Raw genomic sequence first — 17,820 nt, forward strand, 5'->3', positions numbered from 1 at the left:
TTTACTGTGTTAGTTCTTGTTTCAAAGATATATGAGATGATTATATTGATCAATAGCTCTTAAAGGATATTACAAAGCTGTGCAAGTCAGCAGAGTGGTTACTCTAAGTGTCAGGTGTGGGCCAGGAAGACCTATATTCAGGTTCCGAAGTGCTTTTCTTAATATAGTGTTTGTCATGTGGTTGTTATAGAGCTAGAAAAATATGAAAGGAAGAAAAATGAAAAAGAAAAGTTTCTCATAAATAAATCTTGGGCCACAGCTACATGCATTTCTCATTTTTACTCTTGTAAATATGGTCAGTTTGGTAATCTGAACCAAAAAGTGAGTCAAATCATGGTACTGAAAATGAACACATAATCATGATCAAATCAAAGTTAAATTAAATTCACTAAAATCAATTAGGCCTAAGCCATATCTACTATACAAATAACTGGATGAAATGTAAAAGGACAATTTTATCAAAGGACCCTATAATTAATGACACTATGGTTTCTTCCTTTCAGTTTTCAGGACAAAAACTCCAAAGAAAATAGTCACCCTGCAATAATATTTTAACCATATTTTGTTAACTAATTCCTAATGGCTGGATGCATTCATCCCATTAAGCATGAAAAAGTCTTATCACTCTTTAGTAGTAAATCTGAGCCCAGCCAACTGCTGCTTTTCTCGTTTATACACCATGTTGTATTTTGCTACTTCATAATTCATTTCTCCTTTCATACATTTTTAACCTAAGGAACAATTGGAAATGTGATTTCCTTTGGCACACAGTATTGTCTTCACCTAGAGACAGGTAGACCTTGTCCACTGATTATAGACAAAGCATCTGAACAGCAAAGAAACCAATAAGAAGAGCCTCTTTCTCTCACTAAACCTAATTAAATAACTGGTGTGAAATTTTCATAATGGGAGTAAAATTACTTTCTGAGTCATTTCTTGATCATTTCAAATGTATATATACTTTACTTCTAATGAAATATGTGGTTGTTGGCAGAATAAATGACATTCTGAGAAACAAATGTCTCTATAAGAAATATGTGCTTTTGATTATAAATGTCTACAATATTGTTGGATTATACCAATGCTTTCATTGCAGTGTAGTAATAAAGAACTACCAGCAGGTCTTGGCCTTCTTGTATGCTATGAAGGAAGTCAATGAGAATCCAAGGCTCTTGGCTAATGTAACAATGGGATTTCACATTTATGACAGCTACTTCAATGACAGGTTAACCTTTCAGACAACCATGAATCTCCTTTATAGCCCGAAAAAAACAGTTCCAAATTACAAATGTAATTCAGGGAAGAATTTGATAGCTATCACTGGGGCACTTCATTCAGAAACTTCCCTTCATATGGCCACGATCTCAAGTATTTATAAAATTCCACAGGTAGGAAAATTCATCTATTTATAGTGACTTTAATAATTTTTGTAAGATGTTCATATAAGGATAAGAGAGAAAATAAGATAGAGGGGCTTCATCTAATGATGCAGCCTAGTAATTTTAATGTCTTACATACCCCTCATTTACACACCCATGTTTGTTATTTAAAAATCAGCACCACTTTGCTATATAAATGACATTTATAAAGTAACACATATATACAAACATATACACTTAAAAAGAAGAAAAAATATTGAATAACATTATTCCTAGATGTCAATATGCCTTATCAGTCCATGTAATAACACTGGAGTTATATACAGATGTCCTGATTACATGCTGTTGTCTCGATAGCTATATATAGGAACTATTTGTATTGGAACCTTAGATTTAAGCTCTAAAATCTAGTCCAAGCTATACCACTTGCATCATAGTACTTATGAAATTATCAGAAGCCATTATAGCTATCATCTTGAGGGTTTAGCTGCTCACTGGTGGTTTGGGAAACAGGCTTAGAAAAAGGTGAAACTGATTTAGAAGTTAAAATTATATTTCAATGGTGAAAAAATGCTTCTTTCTTTAATTCCAAGAAGTGCCAAATTGTGTTCTTGTTAGGATATTAGAAATGCTAGTTACATTTTTTTCATATGAGAAAAATTATTCCAAAATACAGTCTGGATTGAAGCATGAATTTAGAAAAAAAATTCTCAAGAAATTTTAGGATTAAAATTAATATATTTTTGAAATAGTAATTCTTATTATTGCTTTGTAACCTGAAGTTCTAACATTAAATTACTTAAATTTTCCCTAATCTAATTTTCTCCAACTATATTGACAATTGGTCACACTAGCAGTTACAGTTGCACATGCCTGGCAAGCTTGATACATGTAATATTTAATTGCTATTTTGTTATAATTATGAATATATTACATTCAAAAATGGGAAATCCATCCATATTGGAGGGTACTAATTAAAAAGAAGGTTCATTATAATATATCAGTAAACACATGTTTTTATTTTACTTATGCCAAGAAATTTGTTTTTGCTTAGGTCTCTTATTACTTGTTTGATCCTTTATTTTCTACTAAAATACAATTCCCTTTCATTTACCGGGTGGTTCCCAATGAAAAGCATCAGTATAAGGGTATTGTCAAACTACTTAAACATTTCCAATGGATATGGGTTGGGATCATCACACTGGATGATGATAAAGGAGAAAGTTTTGTTCGGACCTTGGTGCCAATGCTTTCCCAAAATGGTATTTGTTCTGCTTTCACTGACAGAATGCCCTCCATAACAAACTTTTTGGAAATCCATGACTCATATATGGAGACTGAAAAAGCACTCAATTTTTTTAGGATCAATGAAGTCAAAGCACTTCTGGTATATGCAGAAACTCATTCTGTACTGAGTTTGAAATTTTTGCTCACTCAAAATAATGACATAGCAGACACTCTAGACAGAGTATGGATTATGACCGCCCAATGGGACTTCCCAGCTTTACAGTTTCATAAGGATTGGGATACAATGGTGTTCCAAGGGACTTTGTCTTTTGCAGCTCATTCCAGGGAAGTATTGGGATTCCAACATTTCCTTACAACCATAAAGCCTAATTTACTAAAGAAAGACAATTTCATTAATGATTTTTGGGAACAGGCTTTCAACTGTTTATTTTCAAATTACTACACTGGTGAAGAGCATACAGAAATTTGCACTGGGAGAGAAAAATTGCAGAACCTTCCTGGACCCTTTTTTGAAATGAAGATGACTGCCCAAAGCTACAGTGTATACAATGCTGTCTGTGTTGTGGCACATGCTTTAAATGCCATGCGGTCACTGGATTCCCAGCAAAGAATGATGAGAACACTTGGGAGCCCACAACCTTGGCAGGTATGATTTCATATTCAAATCAATTTTATTACCATAAATAGGCAATTGAAAAGTAGCACTATGTAAAGTTCAATTACTATTGATCACAATCACAAATAATTCTGTCTATATCTTTTCAGATAATTTCCTCGTAATAAATTATGAGCCAGCAGTGCATTTAAAAAAAAATGTCATAACTCACATCATTTGTTTCATATGTAATGCTTAATATCAGGCAATTGTATTTATTAAAATAGGAATGTGCAATTTTCAGTATTAGTTAGTTTTTTTCTGTCTTATCTATTGATAGACAGAATCATCAGCATCACTTTCTAAATTTCACATTGCTTTTCCTCCAAAATTATTACATCATTGTTTTATTGTTGTTTCTTTCAGCTTCTGCATATCTATGCCTGTTATACTTTTTTGTTGTGTTCTATATATCTATCTCTATGTTTATTTGCTACTTGCTTTTAATCCACACTGAGGAGTTTAGAAGATATCAATTCAATATTTATATGAAATAGCAATAATAAAGACATTTCACCTTTTCATTTAAAATTCATTTCATTATTTTCCATTGCAGCTTCACTCTTTCTTGAGGAGAATTTCATTTAACAACAGTGCTGGAGACCTAGTATCTTTCGATGAGCAACGTGAATTGGAAGGCGGATTTGATATTATTAACTGGATTACTTTTTCAAACAAATCGTTCTCCAGAGTAAAAGTAGGAAAGTTGAATCCACATGTCTTGTCTACTAAACAATTATATATCAATGATGGGAAGATCCTCTGGCATAGCAACTTCAATAAGGTAACATTTTATTATAGAATGTTGAGCTAGGAAGGTTAAGACAATTTCCTTCTTTTGAAGAACATGTGTAAAATCTGGACTTTCCACATTTCCATACTCCACATTATAGGCAGCAGAGGACATTATAGATAGTAGATCTACCTATCTGCCTCTCGATGATAATTTAATGTTTACTTCATGGAAAATACTAAAATGATGTATCATATACATTTATGAATATAAATGCATGGGATAACTTAAGTGGAGCCCAGCATACTGTGGGAATAATATGAGGAACAAGAAATGTATGAGATAATTTACAATATATATGTCAGGAACTTTCATAGAAAATATTTTTTACAGAAATCTGTGGGGAAAAAAATCTATGGATGTGCATTTTGTTTATGGATTTACAAACTATTTCAAGAACCAAAATAGAATGTTAGCATAATAAAGCAAATAGTAAGACAACTTTTTCAAGCTATTAAGGTCCTAGAATCATGTCCTGAATAACTGGATATGTTTCACATAAGGATTTTTGTCTCTTTGATGAGAAAACTGTTTTCAATGAGAAAAATACTTTGAAAATATTTTGCCAAGTTGTCTCTCCCCTCTGTTTATTAATAGACACCACCATTTTCAATATGTAATGACCACTGCCATCCAGGTTCTGTTAGAAAAAAGAAAGACGGGAAACCATTCTGTTGCTATGACTGTGTTTCATGTCCCAAAGGGAAGATTTCTAACCAGAATGGTAAGTAATACAATACATTGCTGTGTCACAATGAATAAATTTTATTTAGTCTTTTAATTAAGTAAAGGTGTACTTTGCATAAAATTCTAAGCCATAATGATATATGCTTTGTGATTTGCAATTAATGTAATTTTCAAGCCTGTCTTATATCAGGGATGAGAGTGCCAAAAAGGGAGCACTTTGCAAGCTTGTCTGGGCCATGACCAGGAAGAGGAGCTGCCCACGGGACATATGTGCACTGGAAAATGAACTTTCAGCTAGCAAATCTTCCGGTTACTGCTGCACATGCAAACGTGCCAATCAGCTGGCTGGCATGCATGCTCACACTAGAAAATGGAAGACCAGCTCTTCCAGTTTCTGGAACTGCTGCACACATAAAGGCTGGTTGATCGCTGTGTGTATAGGCACCCCAGAAATCCAGAAGAGGACTACCCATTGTGCTATATGTATAGCAATAGCATTTAAAGTTATATACTGCTTCACAGTGCTTTATCGCCATCTCTAAGCTGTTTACAGACTCAGCATATTGCCCCCAACAAATTGGATCTTCACCTTGGAAGGATGGAGAATCAGATGAATGGAGATTAGTATGGCTAGGTTTACTTTATCATGCAAAAATCCTTTTAAGTGTTATGGGATTGCAGTTTAGGGTGGATGCTGACCAATTGTAAAATTCTTCCTCCTCCTCCTCCTCCTCCTCCTCCTCCTCCTCCTCCTCCTCCCTCCTCTTCCTCCTTCTCTCTCTCTCTCCCTCTCTCTCTCTCTCACACACACATACATGCACACACACAAACACACACACCTGTGTACATTTCCTTCTCAGACTTTAAGGACAGTAAGGTTAATGATTAAAATTTTACTAGATTAAGAGATTATGATACACAGGGAGAGCTTTGAAAAGATAATAACTTCCTCTTTTGCTTTGCTTACAATGGTATTGTGATAAGAAATCTGAACAAATGAGCAATATCTAAGTTGAGTCTCAAATAAGCATTTTAAAATACCGATAGATGTAAAAATTGTAGTCAATTAGCCATAACTGTGCATTTCTACATTATTTTTTAAACTTATTTTCCACTAATTTTATAATGTGAAAACTTGTTTTCAACCATTTTGGGAGGAAAAGGTCAAAAGAAAAATCTCTGAATAAATATATTTAAATATGTTTAACAGAGAAAAACAATATTATATTAATATTAACGATCTATATGAATTAAATAATTTTAAAATTATCCAATCCTGCAAATTTTAGTGATTTTATATTATTATTGTTATTTAAAGAAATGGACAAGATTCCCACTACATATTTAGAAAATTGGATCTTTATCACATTTTCCCACATCCTTGTTAAGAATTAAAAAGAAAAGAAACAAACACTTGATAAAAAGAGATATGTATTCAAGACACTGACATGTTATTATTTTATCTTTTTTTCAGACATGGATAACTGTATTCAGTGTCCAGATGATCAGTATGCAAACAGCAATCAAGATGGATGTCTTCCCAAAAGTTTAAATTTTCTCTTTTATGATGAACCGCTGAGCATTGGTTTAGCTTTTATGGCTGCTTTACTTTCTGCAATCACAGCTTTGGTACTGGGGATTTTTGTTAAATACCAACATACTCCAATTGTCAAAGCCAATAATCGATACCTCACTTACACTCTCCTCATATCCCTCCTGCTCTGCTTCCTCTGTTCCTTCCTATTCATTGGCAAACCTCACACTGTAATCTGTATCTTCCGGCAAACCACATTTGGTATTATCTTCTCAGTAGCTATTTCATCTGTCCTGGCAAAAACCATCACTGTGGTTCTAGCATTCGTGGCTACAAAGCCAGGATCCAGAATAAGGAGTTGGGTGGGGAAAAGTTTAGCTACTTTTATGATCCTATTCTGCTCTGCTTTTCAATTACTCCTTTGTACTATATGGTTGTGTACTGCTCCTCCCTTCTTAGACCTCGACATGCATTCTTTGATTAAAGAAATTGTGGTAGAATGCAATGAAGGGTCAGACTTTATGTTTTACTGTGTTCTGGGATATCTGGGAATTCTGGCTCTAATCAGTTTCATTGTAGCTTTCTTTGCCAGAACGTTGCCAGATACTTTTAATGAAACCAAGTTCATAACATTCAGCATGTTAGTCTTTTGCAGTGTATGGATCACCTTTGTCCCAACTTATCTAAGCACCAAGGGAAAATACATGGTGGTTGTGGAGATCTTCTCCATCTTGACCTCCAGTGCTGGTTTGCTGGTTTGTATCTTTTCCCCCAAGTGTTATATAATTGCTCTAAAGCCTGAGCTAAATAGTAAAGAGCTAATAATGAGGAGAACATAAATAGAAATCTGTTTGTGGTTACTCATTCTTTAAAGAACATCAACAAGAGTGTTCTACTGCAATCAACAGAGGTAATAGTTAATTTTGTATCTGCACCCAAGTCAACAAACTTCTCAAATTCATCATATACAAATATGGTGCTAATCATATACAAATATGGTGTGTAATCATTTTCAGTAGTCATAGGTTTAAGAATGCATATAAATATTTCGGAAAATTGATATATAGGAATATCCACTGGATAAATGCACATGTAAAGGAATGAATCCCAGCGTGGTTATTTTCCAGGGGTATGGACTTTAATGTGGCAATTATTGATACTTCTAGAAATCAGTCTGATATACTCTAGAAAAGTGGCTCTCAGTCAGGGTCCTGAGGCTACGTGAAGAAGGCCAAGATGAAAAACTTGTCATGGGACACCCTGGCACATGCCAAAAGGACCAAAGAAAAGCAAAGTGCTTATACTGCAAATTTATTTGAAAAAAAGTTATGATGACTCTTCCCAATATTCAGTTCTTTGGATTATGCAGAACTACTTCACATTGCTGTCCCTGTCACTAAATTCCTGAGGCTTTATATTAATAGATAATAAAGCACTTTCTGAATTTTAGTCTTGTAATCTGTATAGAATTTAAAGTGTTTTTCACTAAGATAAATATTTGACAATAAAATTCATATATAACTTACTTCATGCAAAGGCTAGATCAAGACAATGCTCTTATAAAGGCTGAAAATATAACTATATTTACAACTTCTAAAAGGAATGTAACACTCATCATTAAATATAATAGTCTCTACTTGATCCTATTTAATGTAAATTCATACCTAGATCTATTGTAAAAGAAATTTGGAAGTTATTTCTCTGTGGGTTTCTTTGTCTTTCTTTCTGTACTTTGTGCTTTGCTTTTTTATTATTATTTTCTCCCTTCTATGTTAATTATTACTTATTGTTAGTTTCTATCTCTTTATTTTAAAATTTAAATTAATTTTAATTGTAATTTTTAATACAATTATTTTTAAAATATTATATTATAATAAGATATATAAAGGTCAGGTACAAGAGATGAAAATCTTTCAGACATTCCATATTCGGAGAATCTACTAGTAATGCAACGTTAAGCTATCCTTCAATTTTCTAAGAAATGAATGTCAAATTGTTATTCTATACATATGTGTATATTAACACAAAGAGATACATACATATATACTTATGTATATACATATACACATGCATATTTATACATATATACACACATTCATTCAATGACCATCTACCAGCATATGGAGAATACTTTTAATAATGTTGAATAAATGGACTTACTACTGGTTCTTCAGGTTACACCCATTATTATACCCCTGCAGTATAGACTGTAATGGAGCAAGACGTGATAGCAGTAAAGTGTCATGGCCTCATTTAACAACCTCAACTCACTGCTCTCCATGATGCCGTTGTTAAATGAATGTGTATGTTGTTAAGTGGAGCATAGAATGCTTCAAGGGTGGGGGTGGTACAAGGAGACCTAAGACAAGTCCAGGCTCATTTTCCCCAGCCTCCCAAGGCCTCCCTTCCCTTGAGGCAGCTAGTGATCCAGTCTCTGCCCCTTCAGCTTTCCCCAGACTTTTCCCAACCATCAGTATGCAAGAGTGCTTAAAGTTATTCAGCAGAAGCTACCAGCACACAGAGGATAGTTATAGTCTGTAGCCGATGGTATAATTCCATCATCTATCCAAGGGCCTCCCAAGACCTCCACCTGTCCCTTGGGGTTCCCCTCGGCCTTAGCCAAGTCCCAGTCTAGCTATTCAGCCATGGAAGGTAACCTAAAGCCAGTCATCTAGAGCTACCTGCACACAGAGGGCAGTTACAATCTATAAACCATGGCCTACCTCTCATCAAGGTCCACAAACACCCCCCCCTGACACTTCTGAATTCCCAGGCTTTGGCCCATACCCAACTGACCAGTCTCCCATGCAAGGGAGCATAAAGCAAATCAGCAAAAGCTATCAGCACCTAGAAGGCAAATAAAGTGTCTTAAACCATAGTTGTCCTCCAGACACCCAAGGGTCTCCCAAGGCTTCCCCATCCTGAGGCACTCAGTGTTCCATCTTCTGCTTCTTGAAGTTTCCCCAAACCTCATCCTGCTCCCAGTCTTGTGAGTCAAACATGCAAGGGAGTTTAAGGCATAAAAAAGCAAATGCTTCCAGATCAAAGATACCAGTTACAACCTGTAGATCAAGGTTTAATTTCCATACTGTCATCCAAGCACTTTTCAAGATTCAGTTTACTCCTCACTCTAGTCCAAAGCCTAATAGCAGCCAGTTTATCTTTCTGTTTGTTTTAGAGGAACCCACTAAATGCAATGCAATGTTAGACTCCACTTTCTTACAGAAACTAATTGCCTCATGGCTATTTTGTTCTGTTCCATGAGCCAAATATACTTCTCACAATTGGAGGGGAGGTGTCTGTTCTTTAGGGTAGCAGTGCAAACTCCAAAAACAAATGGAGCCTACTAAAACAATGGATCCTCCCTGAAATATTTCATGAGAAGAGTACTCCACTCCTCTGCTCGCAATAGAATACCTTATGCCCCTATGCTTGAAATTTTGGACCTGGAAGACCTAGAACTATGCCACCTACAGTCTGACCTAAGCTTAATACACAAAATTGTCTGCTCAAATGTCCTATCTGTCAATGACTACTTCAGCTTCAACCACAATAATACACAGGAAAACAACAGATTCAAACTCAAAGTAAACCACTCCAAACTCGATTGCAGAAATTATTACTTCAGCCAACAGTGGTCAATGCCTGGAATGCACTACCTGACTCTGTTTTTACATCCTCAAAACCCCAAAACTTTAACCTTAAACTGTCTAACGTGGACCTCACCTCATTCCTAAGAGGTGTGTAAGTGGGTGTGCATAACCGCATGTCCCTGTCCTATTGTTCCCATTTATTTTGTACTCCTATGCTATGTATATATGTATACCTGCTTATACTTGTATGTTTACATCAGGGGTGGGTTTCGACCGGTTCGCACCGGTCCCTGCGATCCGGTTGGTCGCCGAACCCGGAAGTAAGTAACTTCCGGGAACGGCGAAGCCCCCCCCCCGCGCCCACGCGCGCCCGCACACCTGCGCCCGCTCCTTACCCGTTTTTTTCAAATTTCGCGCTTTCCACGCATGCGTAGAACGCCTGCGTGATCCTCCAGGAGCAGCTGGAGCATCGCGCAGATGCTAGTACGCATGCACGCGCTGCGTGCGCGCGCGAGGACGCCGCGTGCATGCGTGAGGACGCCGCCGGCCTTGTCCCAACCGATCCGGTTGGAACGGGGCGAGAAACCCACCCCTGGTTTACATGTTATAGTCATACTTATACTTGTTTTCTCTTACCTGCTTGACAAACCAAAATAAATAAATAAAAATAAATACATAAATATCAAACCTCCTATAGACTCGCTTTGCACAAAGTGGACTCCTTTGAACAAGGCAAGATACAGAGCAACCAAAAAGGCACAGATGGATGGAGATATATAGGCAGGGGCAATTGGAGGTAGTTCTTACTTTCCTGAGGCTCAGGGTTGGCAGTAAAAAAGTCCAGAATTTGATTAATGATAGCAATAGCAAACGATGGGATTGTCATTGCTAAGACTCATGTGACTAAGCACTTAGTCTGCATTTAAACTGCATTGTTTAGCAATGGAAATTCAGCTCCCAACTGTTGTCATAATGTAAGGATTACTTGTATACATATGCCATGATAATTGTTTTCTCAGGTTGCCTGACACAAGTACTTTACATAAATGACAACACTGATGTGGTTTACATTATATGCATGTCATTTTTCCTTCCGTTTAGGACACAGGTGGCAAACCTGCCACAGCATGTTACCATTATGTGATGTATCGTGACATTTTTTTCCTTTCACAGAGCTGGGGGGGGGGCATGGCCTGCATGTGACGCATCCAGCCTGCAGGCTTCCAGCTTGACACCCCTGCCTTAGGCCTTGCTGTGGAGGCACATGCACATACACTAACATGCTTACCTCCACTGTTTAATAAAAGCCAAGAAATTCATATAAACAACACCAGAAAGCTAACTAATGAAAACTTCTCTTGATATCTTACTCATTTCTATCATATTAGCAAGGATCAGGGGAAAAAAAATCATTGCATGTTCTTTGATTCTCATACTAATCACTCTTTTGTCTGACAATTTCACTAAATCATAGATTTTTTAAAAAATCAAGTCAAACTTGTCTTCAATACTTGTCTTATAATTTTTTTAAAGCTAATTCCAGATTATAATGATCAGAAGTATCATGTGGGGTTAATTATGAAAATGAAGCATTTATACCCATTAGGCTAATTTCCCTGTAGTATGTGTCTTCTCTTAAGATCTCATAGTTTGGGACCATAACTGAAAGAGACAAATGGTTGGCGCTGGTGATTTTAAAGCTTTCTGGTGAATCAAGGTTTCTGCCACAAATGAAATAAAATGTGCAATTTCAAGCAGGTAACTTTGTAGCAATGTCTGTATGATAGTGTGTGCACATATTTGTGTGTATGAATGAACATATGTGTGAGAGAGGCAGAGGAACAGATATTTTACCCATGTAAATTTAATTTTTTAAAAAAATATATAGAATAAGTTAGGATATCCCCCCACTTCTTCTTTAAAGTAAAGTCAGTCACTGGAGTCTTGGCATAAATTACTTTGAAATTGTTTGAGAATAGAGAATTAAAGAGAGGAAGCAGGTTGACATTAAGAAATATAGTACTGATTTTATAGAAAAAAATGTTGTTGTTGTTGTTGTTGTTGTTAAGAGGACCAACAGCTAGGCAGACCAACAAAACCAACAAAGGGATATATTTTTTTAGTAATATAGTTTTAAATCGAATGCAGGATTAACTGCAAATAGGAACAACAAAAGCTGTAACTTTCCAGCCCTTTTCTCTTTCAACAGCCACAGGATTTATGCTATTATAGGCTCATTTGGAAAGCTATTGAATTAAGTGCAGGCTCATCCAAGTTGTAAATAACCTGCACTTGTCAATAATATTTAGAACTTATTTTCTTTGTTTTCATGTTCTAAATAAATTAGATTGAAATTCTTATTCATTTCACTTTGGTGGCATGTATGTAGTACTGATTTCTTCTTAGGTTTGTGACTGGACCCGAACTGAAAGATTTATTCATATGGACAAAAAAAGAGGTAATCAAAATTAAAATAATTTAAGATAATTAAAAGTGTTACATCTGAAATTTTCTCTTTTTTTACTTTTTCCTTTTACAGCAAAAAAAAAATTGAATTCTAACTATTCACTCAATATACAACATCAAGCATATTATGGCTTAATTCATCATTAATATTCTAATAATCACATTTAATGTATGTTATTCATTGACTTGAAAATGATCAGTATGAAAGAAATGTATTAAGTTGCTTAGTCATATTGAGAGAATGAACATGGACTTATTTGCAAAATAAATTTGTGAAAGAGAAGTATTTGAAACAAAAGTAAGGGAGGAGGGTGAACATTACAGAGATGAAATATGTAAGGACCCAAAACAAATTGTATGAGCAAAAATGGTCCACAAAATAATAAAATAAATAAAATAAAATAAACAGAGAGTACAAAGAATAATAGCAGTGTAAATTGCAATCAGATGTTTTTTTTTTAAAAAAATCATAAATTTAATTTTCCTTTAGTGAATTATTGTGACTTTTTATTATTTTAATAAATGCATGTATTTATTTTACAATGTATAGTGCTTTAAAACATTACTATTGACTTAAGCAGAACTGATATCATCCAAAGGCTTTGGATTTTTATTTGCATGTAAAAGACCTCTATTTCAGGTCTTATTCCTTAGTAGAAAAACAACTGGAAAAAACCTTCTGTAATATTCTTTCACAGATGAATCCTCAATATAAGATGACACAGAATTCAACTTCTGTCACTGAATTTATACTCCTGGGACTCTCCAGCGATCCTCAGGCCCAACTCATTCTCTTTGGTGTCTTTTTTATTATTTATTTGATGGCTGTAGTTGGAAATATACTTATCCTTCTTATTGTCAGCTTAGATGTCAGACTCCATAACCCCATGTATTTCTTCCTATGCAATCTTTCTGTAGTAGATATTGGCTACACATCTTCCACTGTTCCCAAGATGTTAATGAATTATCTCTCTAATGATAAGCATATCTCTTTCTCAGGCTGTTTGTCCCAGATGTACTTCTTCATCTCCTTTGGTGGCATTGAATGTCTTTTATTGGGCATCATGGCATATGACCGATATGCAGCTATTTGCCACCCACTGCATTACGGTGTGCTCATGAGACCCAAAGTATGCATTTGGCTTGCAGTAACTGCTTGGATTCTTGGCTTGTCTAACTCAGGTGTCCACACTGGCCTTATGACCTCTTTGTCCTTCTGCCAGGACAATGTCATAGCACATTTTTTCTGTGACATTCCACCTCTCTTCCAACTGTCTTGCACTGATACTCAGATCAATCAAATTGCTACTTTTGTATTTGGAGGAGGTATAATAATGGGTTCCTTCCTAATGACACTGTTGTCGTATGTATATATAGCCTTAGCAATACTCAGGATTCGGACTAAGGAAGGACGTCTCAAGGCATTTTCCACCTGTGCCTCTCACCTGACCATAGTGAACATTTACTTTGGCACCATCATCTTCACTTACATACGCCCTAATTCCACTTACTCTCAAGAGCAAGACCATGCTTTACCAGTGCTCTATGGGATTCTAACACCTATGCTTAATCCAATTATCTACAGCTTAAGAAACAAGGATGTACAACGGGCACTTCATAAAATAATTCAAGGAACATAGGGGAGAATTTGGGGCATTAACTAGCCAATGTTTTCCATAAACTTTTAAAATTTTAATTTTAAAGCAGCAGGTTCCTGGTTTAAGACTGAATTGGACAATGTTATAATCATAATGAATTCCACTGTTTTGATTTTGGTGAACAAATCTATCACTGTAGTTTTGCAGAACCTAATGCTTGATGTTAGACAGTGTACCAAAATATTTAATCTTCTTCTTAATGACTATTTGACTTCTGATTTATGAAGAATCATAATCTAGAAATAACATGTTGAAGGGCTTTATTGGCTTTGTGAACTGGACTGCTCTTCTGACCAAATGTTCTTAGCCTCATCATGAAAATAATAAATGTGGTAAGGTCAATTGAATTCTAGTGCAATTTTCCCACCCCACCCCTCCCAATAACGTACTATGGTTAATTATTTATGATAAAAACATTCTAACATTCCAGAATCCTAGTGGGACATAGCTATGGTTCTAAGATCTTTATGTATGTTTCTTTGCAGATAAAAAAATCTTTTTCCTGAAGATTATTGCACTCATGCATGTACTTGAAAGTCTGTACTACATGCATAGCATGATTCTTTTACTCCCAATTCTAAAAATGCTAATTACCAACAAACTCAGCAGCTTTTTTAAAAAAATATTATCATTAAACCATTCCCCCCCCCTATTTTTTTAAACACAAATATCATTTTTGCAACATTTCCACATTGGTAAGCCTCCATTATACTCTTTTTGTCTGTACGTGTATACCCTTATATCTATCTTTATCTATATCTATATCTCTTTATCTATATCTATCTATCTATACACATTTTCATCTAATATGGTAATATATACTTACATTTCTTCTATACATATTACTCTTTCAATGTACTTATTTCTATACAATACATCTTATATCATTCTATGTACATATATTCCTCTTATAACTATTATTCCTTACTATTTTATATACAATCTATCTTACTTTTTCCCCCTCTTATTAATTGTGTGGTTTTATGATTATTTTCTAATTTCTTAACCTTTTTCCCTTTAATGCTTTCTTATTCTTTGCATTTTTCCTCTAGCCATTTGCACCACAAATTCCATACTAAGTAATACTCAGATTCTTCTTTGTCTCTTATTTCTTTTGTAAGTCTATTCATTTCAGTGCATTCTAATACTTTTTATCACATTTTCTTCTGTTGGTGTATTTTTGTTTTTTCCAATTTTGTGCGTATATGATTCTTGTTGCAGTTATTATATGTAGTATTAAGTGGTTTTTTTTCGTAATTCCCTGTAATTATCCCTAATAGAAATAGTTCTGGTTTTAGTTCTGTTGATTGTGTGGTTATCTCTTCCAGCCAGTTTTTTTTATTCTTATCCAATATTTTTTTGCTGCTGTACACTTCCACCACATATGATAAAATGGTGGTCCTGGCTACATATTCCGGTGAAATGCTGGAATATGGCTACATATTCCAGTGAACAGTTTGGAAACATTTTCACTATTCTCGCTGGTGATAAATGCCATCTGTAGAACATTTTGTACACATTTTTTATGTATGCTGTTGCCGTTGCCGTTTGTAGTTTATTTCGAAGAGGTTGTCCCATTTCTCTAATTCTATGTTGTGTACAAAATTTGTTGCGATGTTATCCTGATCTCTTTCACTACTTCTTCTTCCAGTTTTAATCACAATAGGTAAATAGTATATTTTTTAACCAGTTTTTCTTCCGCCCCTGTAAAATTTTGTTTAATTCTTGTTGTTCTTCATAAAATCCATCTGTTTCTAAGTCCTTCTTGTATCTAGCCTGGATCTGCATGTATGGCCACCAGTCTATGTCCATTCCTTGATTTTTTAATTCTTGTCTTGTTTTTAATTTCTCCTAATTATCCAATAAATCTTCATATCTTATTATTTTATTTATAACTAGTGCATTTGGATATATTTGTGCTTCTATAATAACCAAATTGGAATTATATTATAATGATTTCTTTTAATTTTTTGCCATGTTTGCATTAGAGTGTTTTTATTTGATGCCTTTGGAAGTAACTATGTATTTTATTTTGCTAACAGGAAAATGTTCAACAATCAAAGAAGACAACTATAATAAGATTATGCAACAAATTTAAAAATATTTGGAAAATTGGAAACAAACTGCAACTTTCACTTACAGGAAGATTAGCTGCAGTTAAAATAAATGTCCTGCCAAAACTTCTGCTTTTTTATTTCAAGTAGCACCAATAAATTAAGGGGGAAAAATCTTTATGGACTTAAACAAATTAAGAACAAAATTTATTTGGTTAGTGAAAAAGCCATGTATTGAATTAAAACTATTTCAGGACAGTAGAGAGAAAGGAGACTTTGGACTCCCAGACTGGGAGCTCTATTATCAGGTAGCTGCCCTTACTTGGATAAAGGACTGGATAAATCTAAAGAATAAAAGAATGTTAAGAATAAAAGGACACAATTTAGAATTAGGCTGGCATGCTTTCATTTGGGATGGGAAAAAACAAACCTCAGCATGTTTTAAGATTACTTATTTCCAAAAATCTATATTCGGATATTTATGTCTTAAATTGTTCACTACTTTATTCCTCCCTAGTTTTTCTTCCATATCAAATGTCTTATATCCATAGAGCTATGATTTTCCAAAATAACCATAGCTCAGCAGTGGGCACAGTAGAAATTCAATCAAGGTAAGAATAAAGGCCGTCACTAGCAAATGAGCAATATTTTGAAAAGAGCGTGGAACACCAGGAGGAAGAGGAGGGAGGGAAGGAGGGAGGGGAGAAAGTCAGGGAGGAAACTGTGATGCTATGCTTATAAACCAAAATCTGTTTATAAGATTGTCACCCTGAATACATACAGTAAATTACTCTAAACAATAAATTATAGGAGAATTGTACACATTAAATCAACCCTGTAAATTCCACATAAATTTAGGAGATGTAAGAAGCATTGAAGTATATGGCTAGGCATACAGTAATTAAACTGGTGTTTTATAGTTTTGCCATTGCAACATGAGAAAAGTGGAGAAAAGTAAGCATGCTATAAAGAAATATTGCCTGAAATATATTATATGGATGAAAGGAAAACTTGAAACATGCTTAACTTTGCTGATAAAAAAGGGGTGGGGGAATTCAAGAAGGTGTGCTGTATGTTGCAAATTTGTTCAGTTTTCATGAACCTATATCCAATAATCTGTACTGAATTTACACAGTTCATTTCTTTTGTTTATTTCTTATCATTGAATTAGTCTTATTCAATACTGTCTGCTAAAGAATATTGATTACTAAAATGTAGGTCATTTTTATCTACCAGTGATTTCCAGCAAAAAGAACAATTTAAAGATTTTCTATTAAAATTGTCCAGTAGATAAGGACAATTCATGATGTTAAAGGTGAAAGTTTTGTTCACAATCATCTATCAATAGTTTCCAAGAAAGGCATTTATTCTTCTAACTACTATAATGCATCCTATGAAAAATTCTCAGAAATTTGTAGTAGTTATCTACAATTAAAAAGAGGTTCTACTTAATTTTAGGAACAATACCAAAACACATTCTATATTGTGTTGTAAATTATTTCATAAATGCAGGTATACCCAACTGTTGTGGCCCAGCAGGAGCCGTTGGAGCTGCTGATGGACTCTGATAGCAAGAAACCCTATAAGTCTGCTAAGATGTGGAGGACCCTGGGCAGGGTTCAGACTCAGATCAGGGACCAGAGAGGCTGGTTGGCCACCAGGAGGCACCTGAGGCATGGAGCAGTGTGGAAGATCAAAGCAAGTTTGTCCCTGATGCCAGGCAACAGAGGGCGGAGAAATGGAGGCAGCAGTT

The 17,820-nt window shown here is 35.0% G+C and overlaps 2 protein-coding genes across 3 annotated transcripts; both read left to right on the forward strand.

The window, feature by feature from the left end:
- The first annotated feature begins 1,142 nt into the window (after window positions 1-1,142).
- LOC106544419 (vomeronasal type-2 receptor 26-like) lies at window positions 1,143-7,135 on the forward strand. Its single transcript, XM_014060678.2, has 5 exons — window positions 1,143-1,388; window positions 2,434-3,273; window positions 3,839-4,066; window positions 4,673-4,799; window positions 6,237-7,135. The coding sequence occupies exons 1-5, from the start codon at window positions 1,143-1,145 to the stop codon at window positions 7,133-7,135; spliced, it is 2,340 nt and encodes a 779-aa protein (XP_013916153.2).
- A 5,870-nt stretch (window positions 7,136-13,005) lies between these two features.
- On the forward strand, window positions 13,006-17,361 carry LOC106544420 (olfactory receptor 5AR1-like). 2 transcript variants are annotated; one of them, XM_087711946.1, is made up of 2 exons: window positions 13,006-13,979; window positions 17,334-17,361. In XM_087711946.1, the coding sequence occupies exons 1-2, from the start codon at window positions 13,054-13,056 to the stop codon at window positions 17,359-17,361; spliced, it is 954 nt and encodes a 317-aa protein (XP_087568072.1). In that variant the 5' UTR covers window positions 13,006-13,053. The 2 variants fall into 2 exon arrangements, with proteins under 2 accessions (XP_087568072.1, XP_013916154.2); XM_014060679.2 differs by lacking the exon at window positions 17,334-17,361 and having other exon boundaries at window positions 13,054-13,995.
- Window positions 17,362-17,820: the final 459 nt, after the last annotated feature.

This window comes from Thamnophis sirtalis, unplaced genomic scaffold (assembly GCF_051295495.1).
Source record: "Thamnophis sirtalis isolate CommonGarterSnake01/CBP01778 unplaced genomic scaffold, rThaSir2_p1.2 scaffold_4, whole genome shotgun sequence".
NCBI lineage: Eukaryota > Metazoa > Chordata > Lepidosauria > Squamata > Natricidae > Thamnophis > Thamnophis sirtalis.

Coding starts and splice junctions, on each gene's coding strand:
- LOC106544419 (XM_014060678.2), top strand. CDS start 1,143: ATGAAGGAAGTCAATGAGAATCCAAGGCTCTTGGCTAATGTAACAATG. Junction 3,274..3,838: donor GGAGCCCACAACCTTGGCAG/GTATGATTTCAT, acceptor TTTCCATTGCAG/CTTCACTCTTTCTTGAGGAG. Junction 4,067..4,672: donor GGCATAGCAACTTCAATAAG/GTAACATTTTAT, acceptor GTTTATTAATAG/ACACCACCATTTTCAATATG.
- LOC106544420 (XM_087711946.1), top strand. CDS start 13,054: ATGAATCCTCAATATAAGATGACACAGAATTCAACTTCTGTCACTGAA. Junction 13,980..17,333: donor CAACGGGCACTTCATAAAAT/AATTCAAGGAAC, acceptor ACAATTTAAAGA/TTTTCTATTAAAATTGTCCA.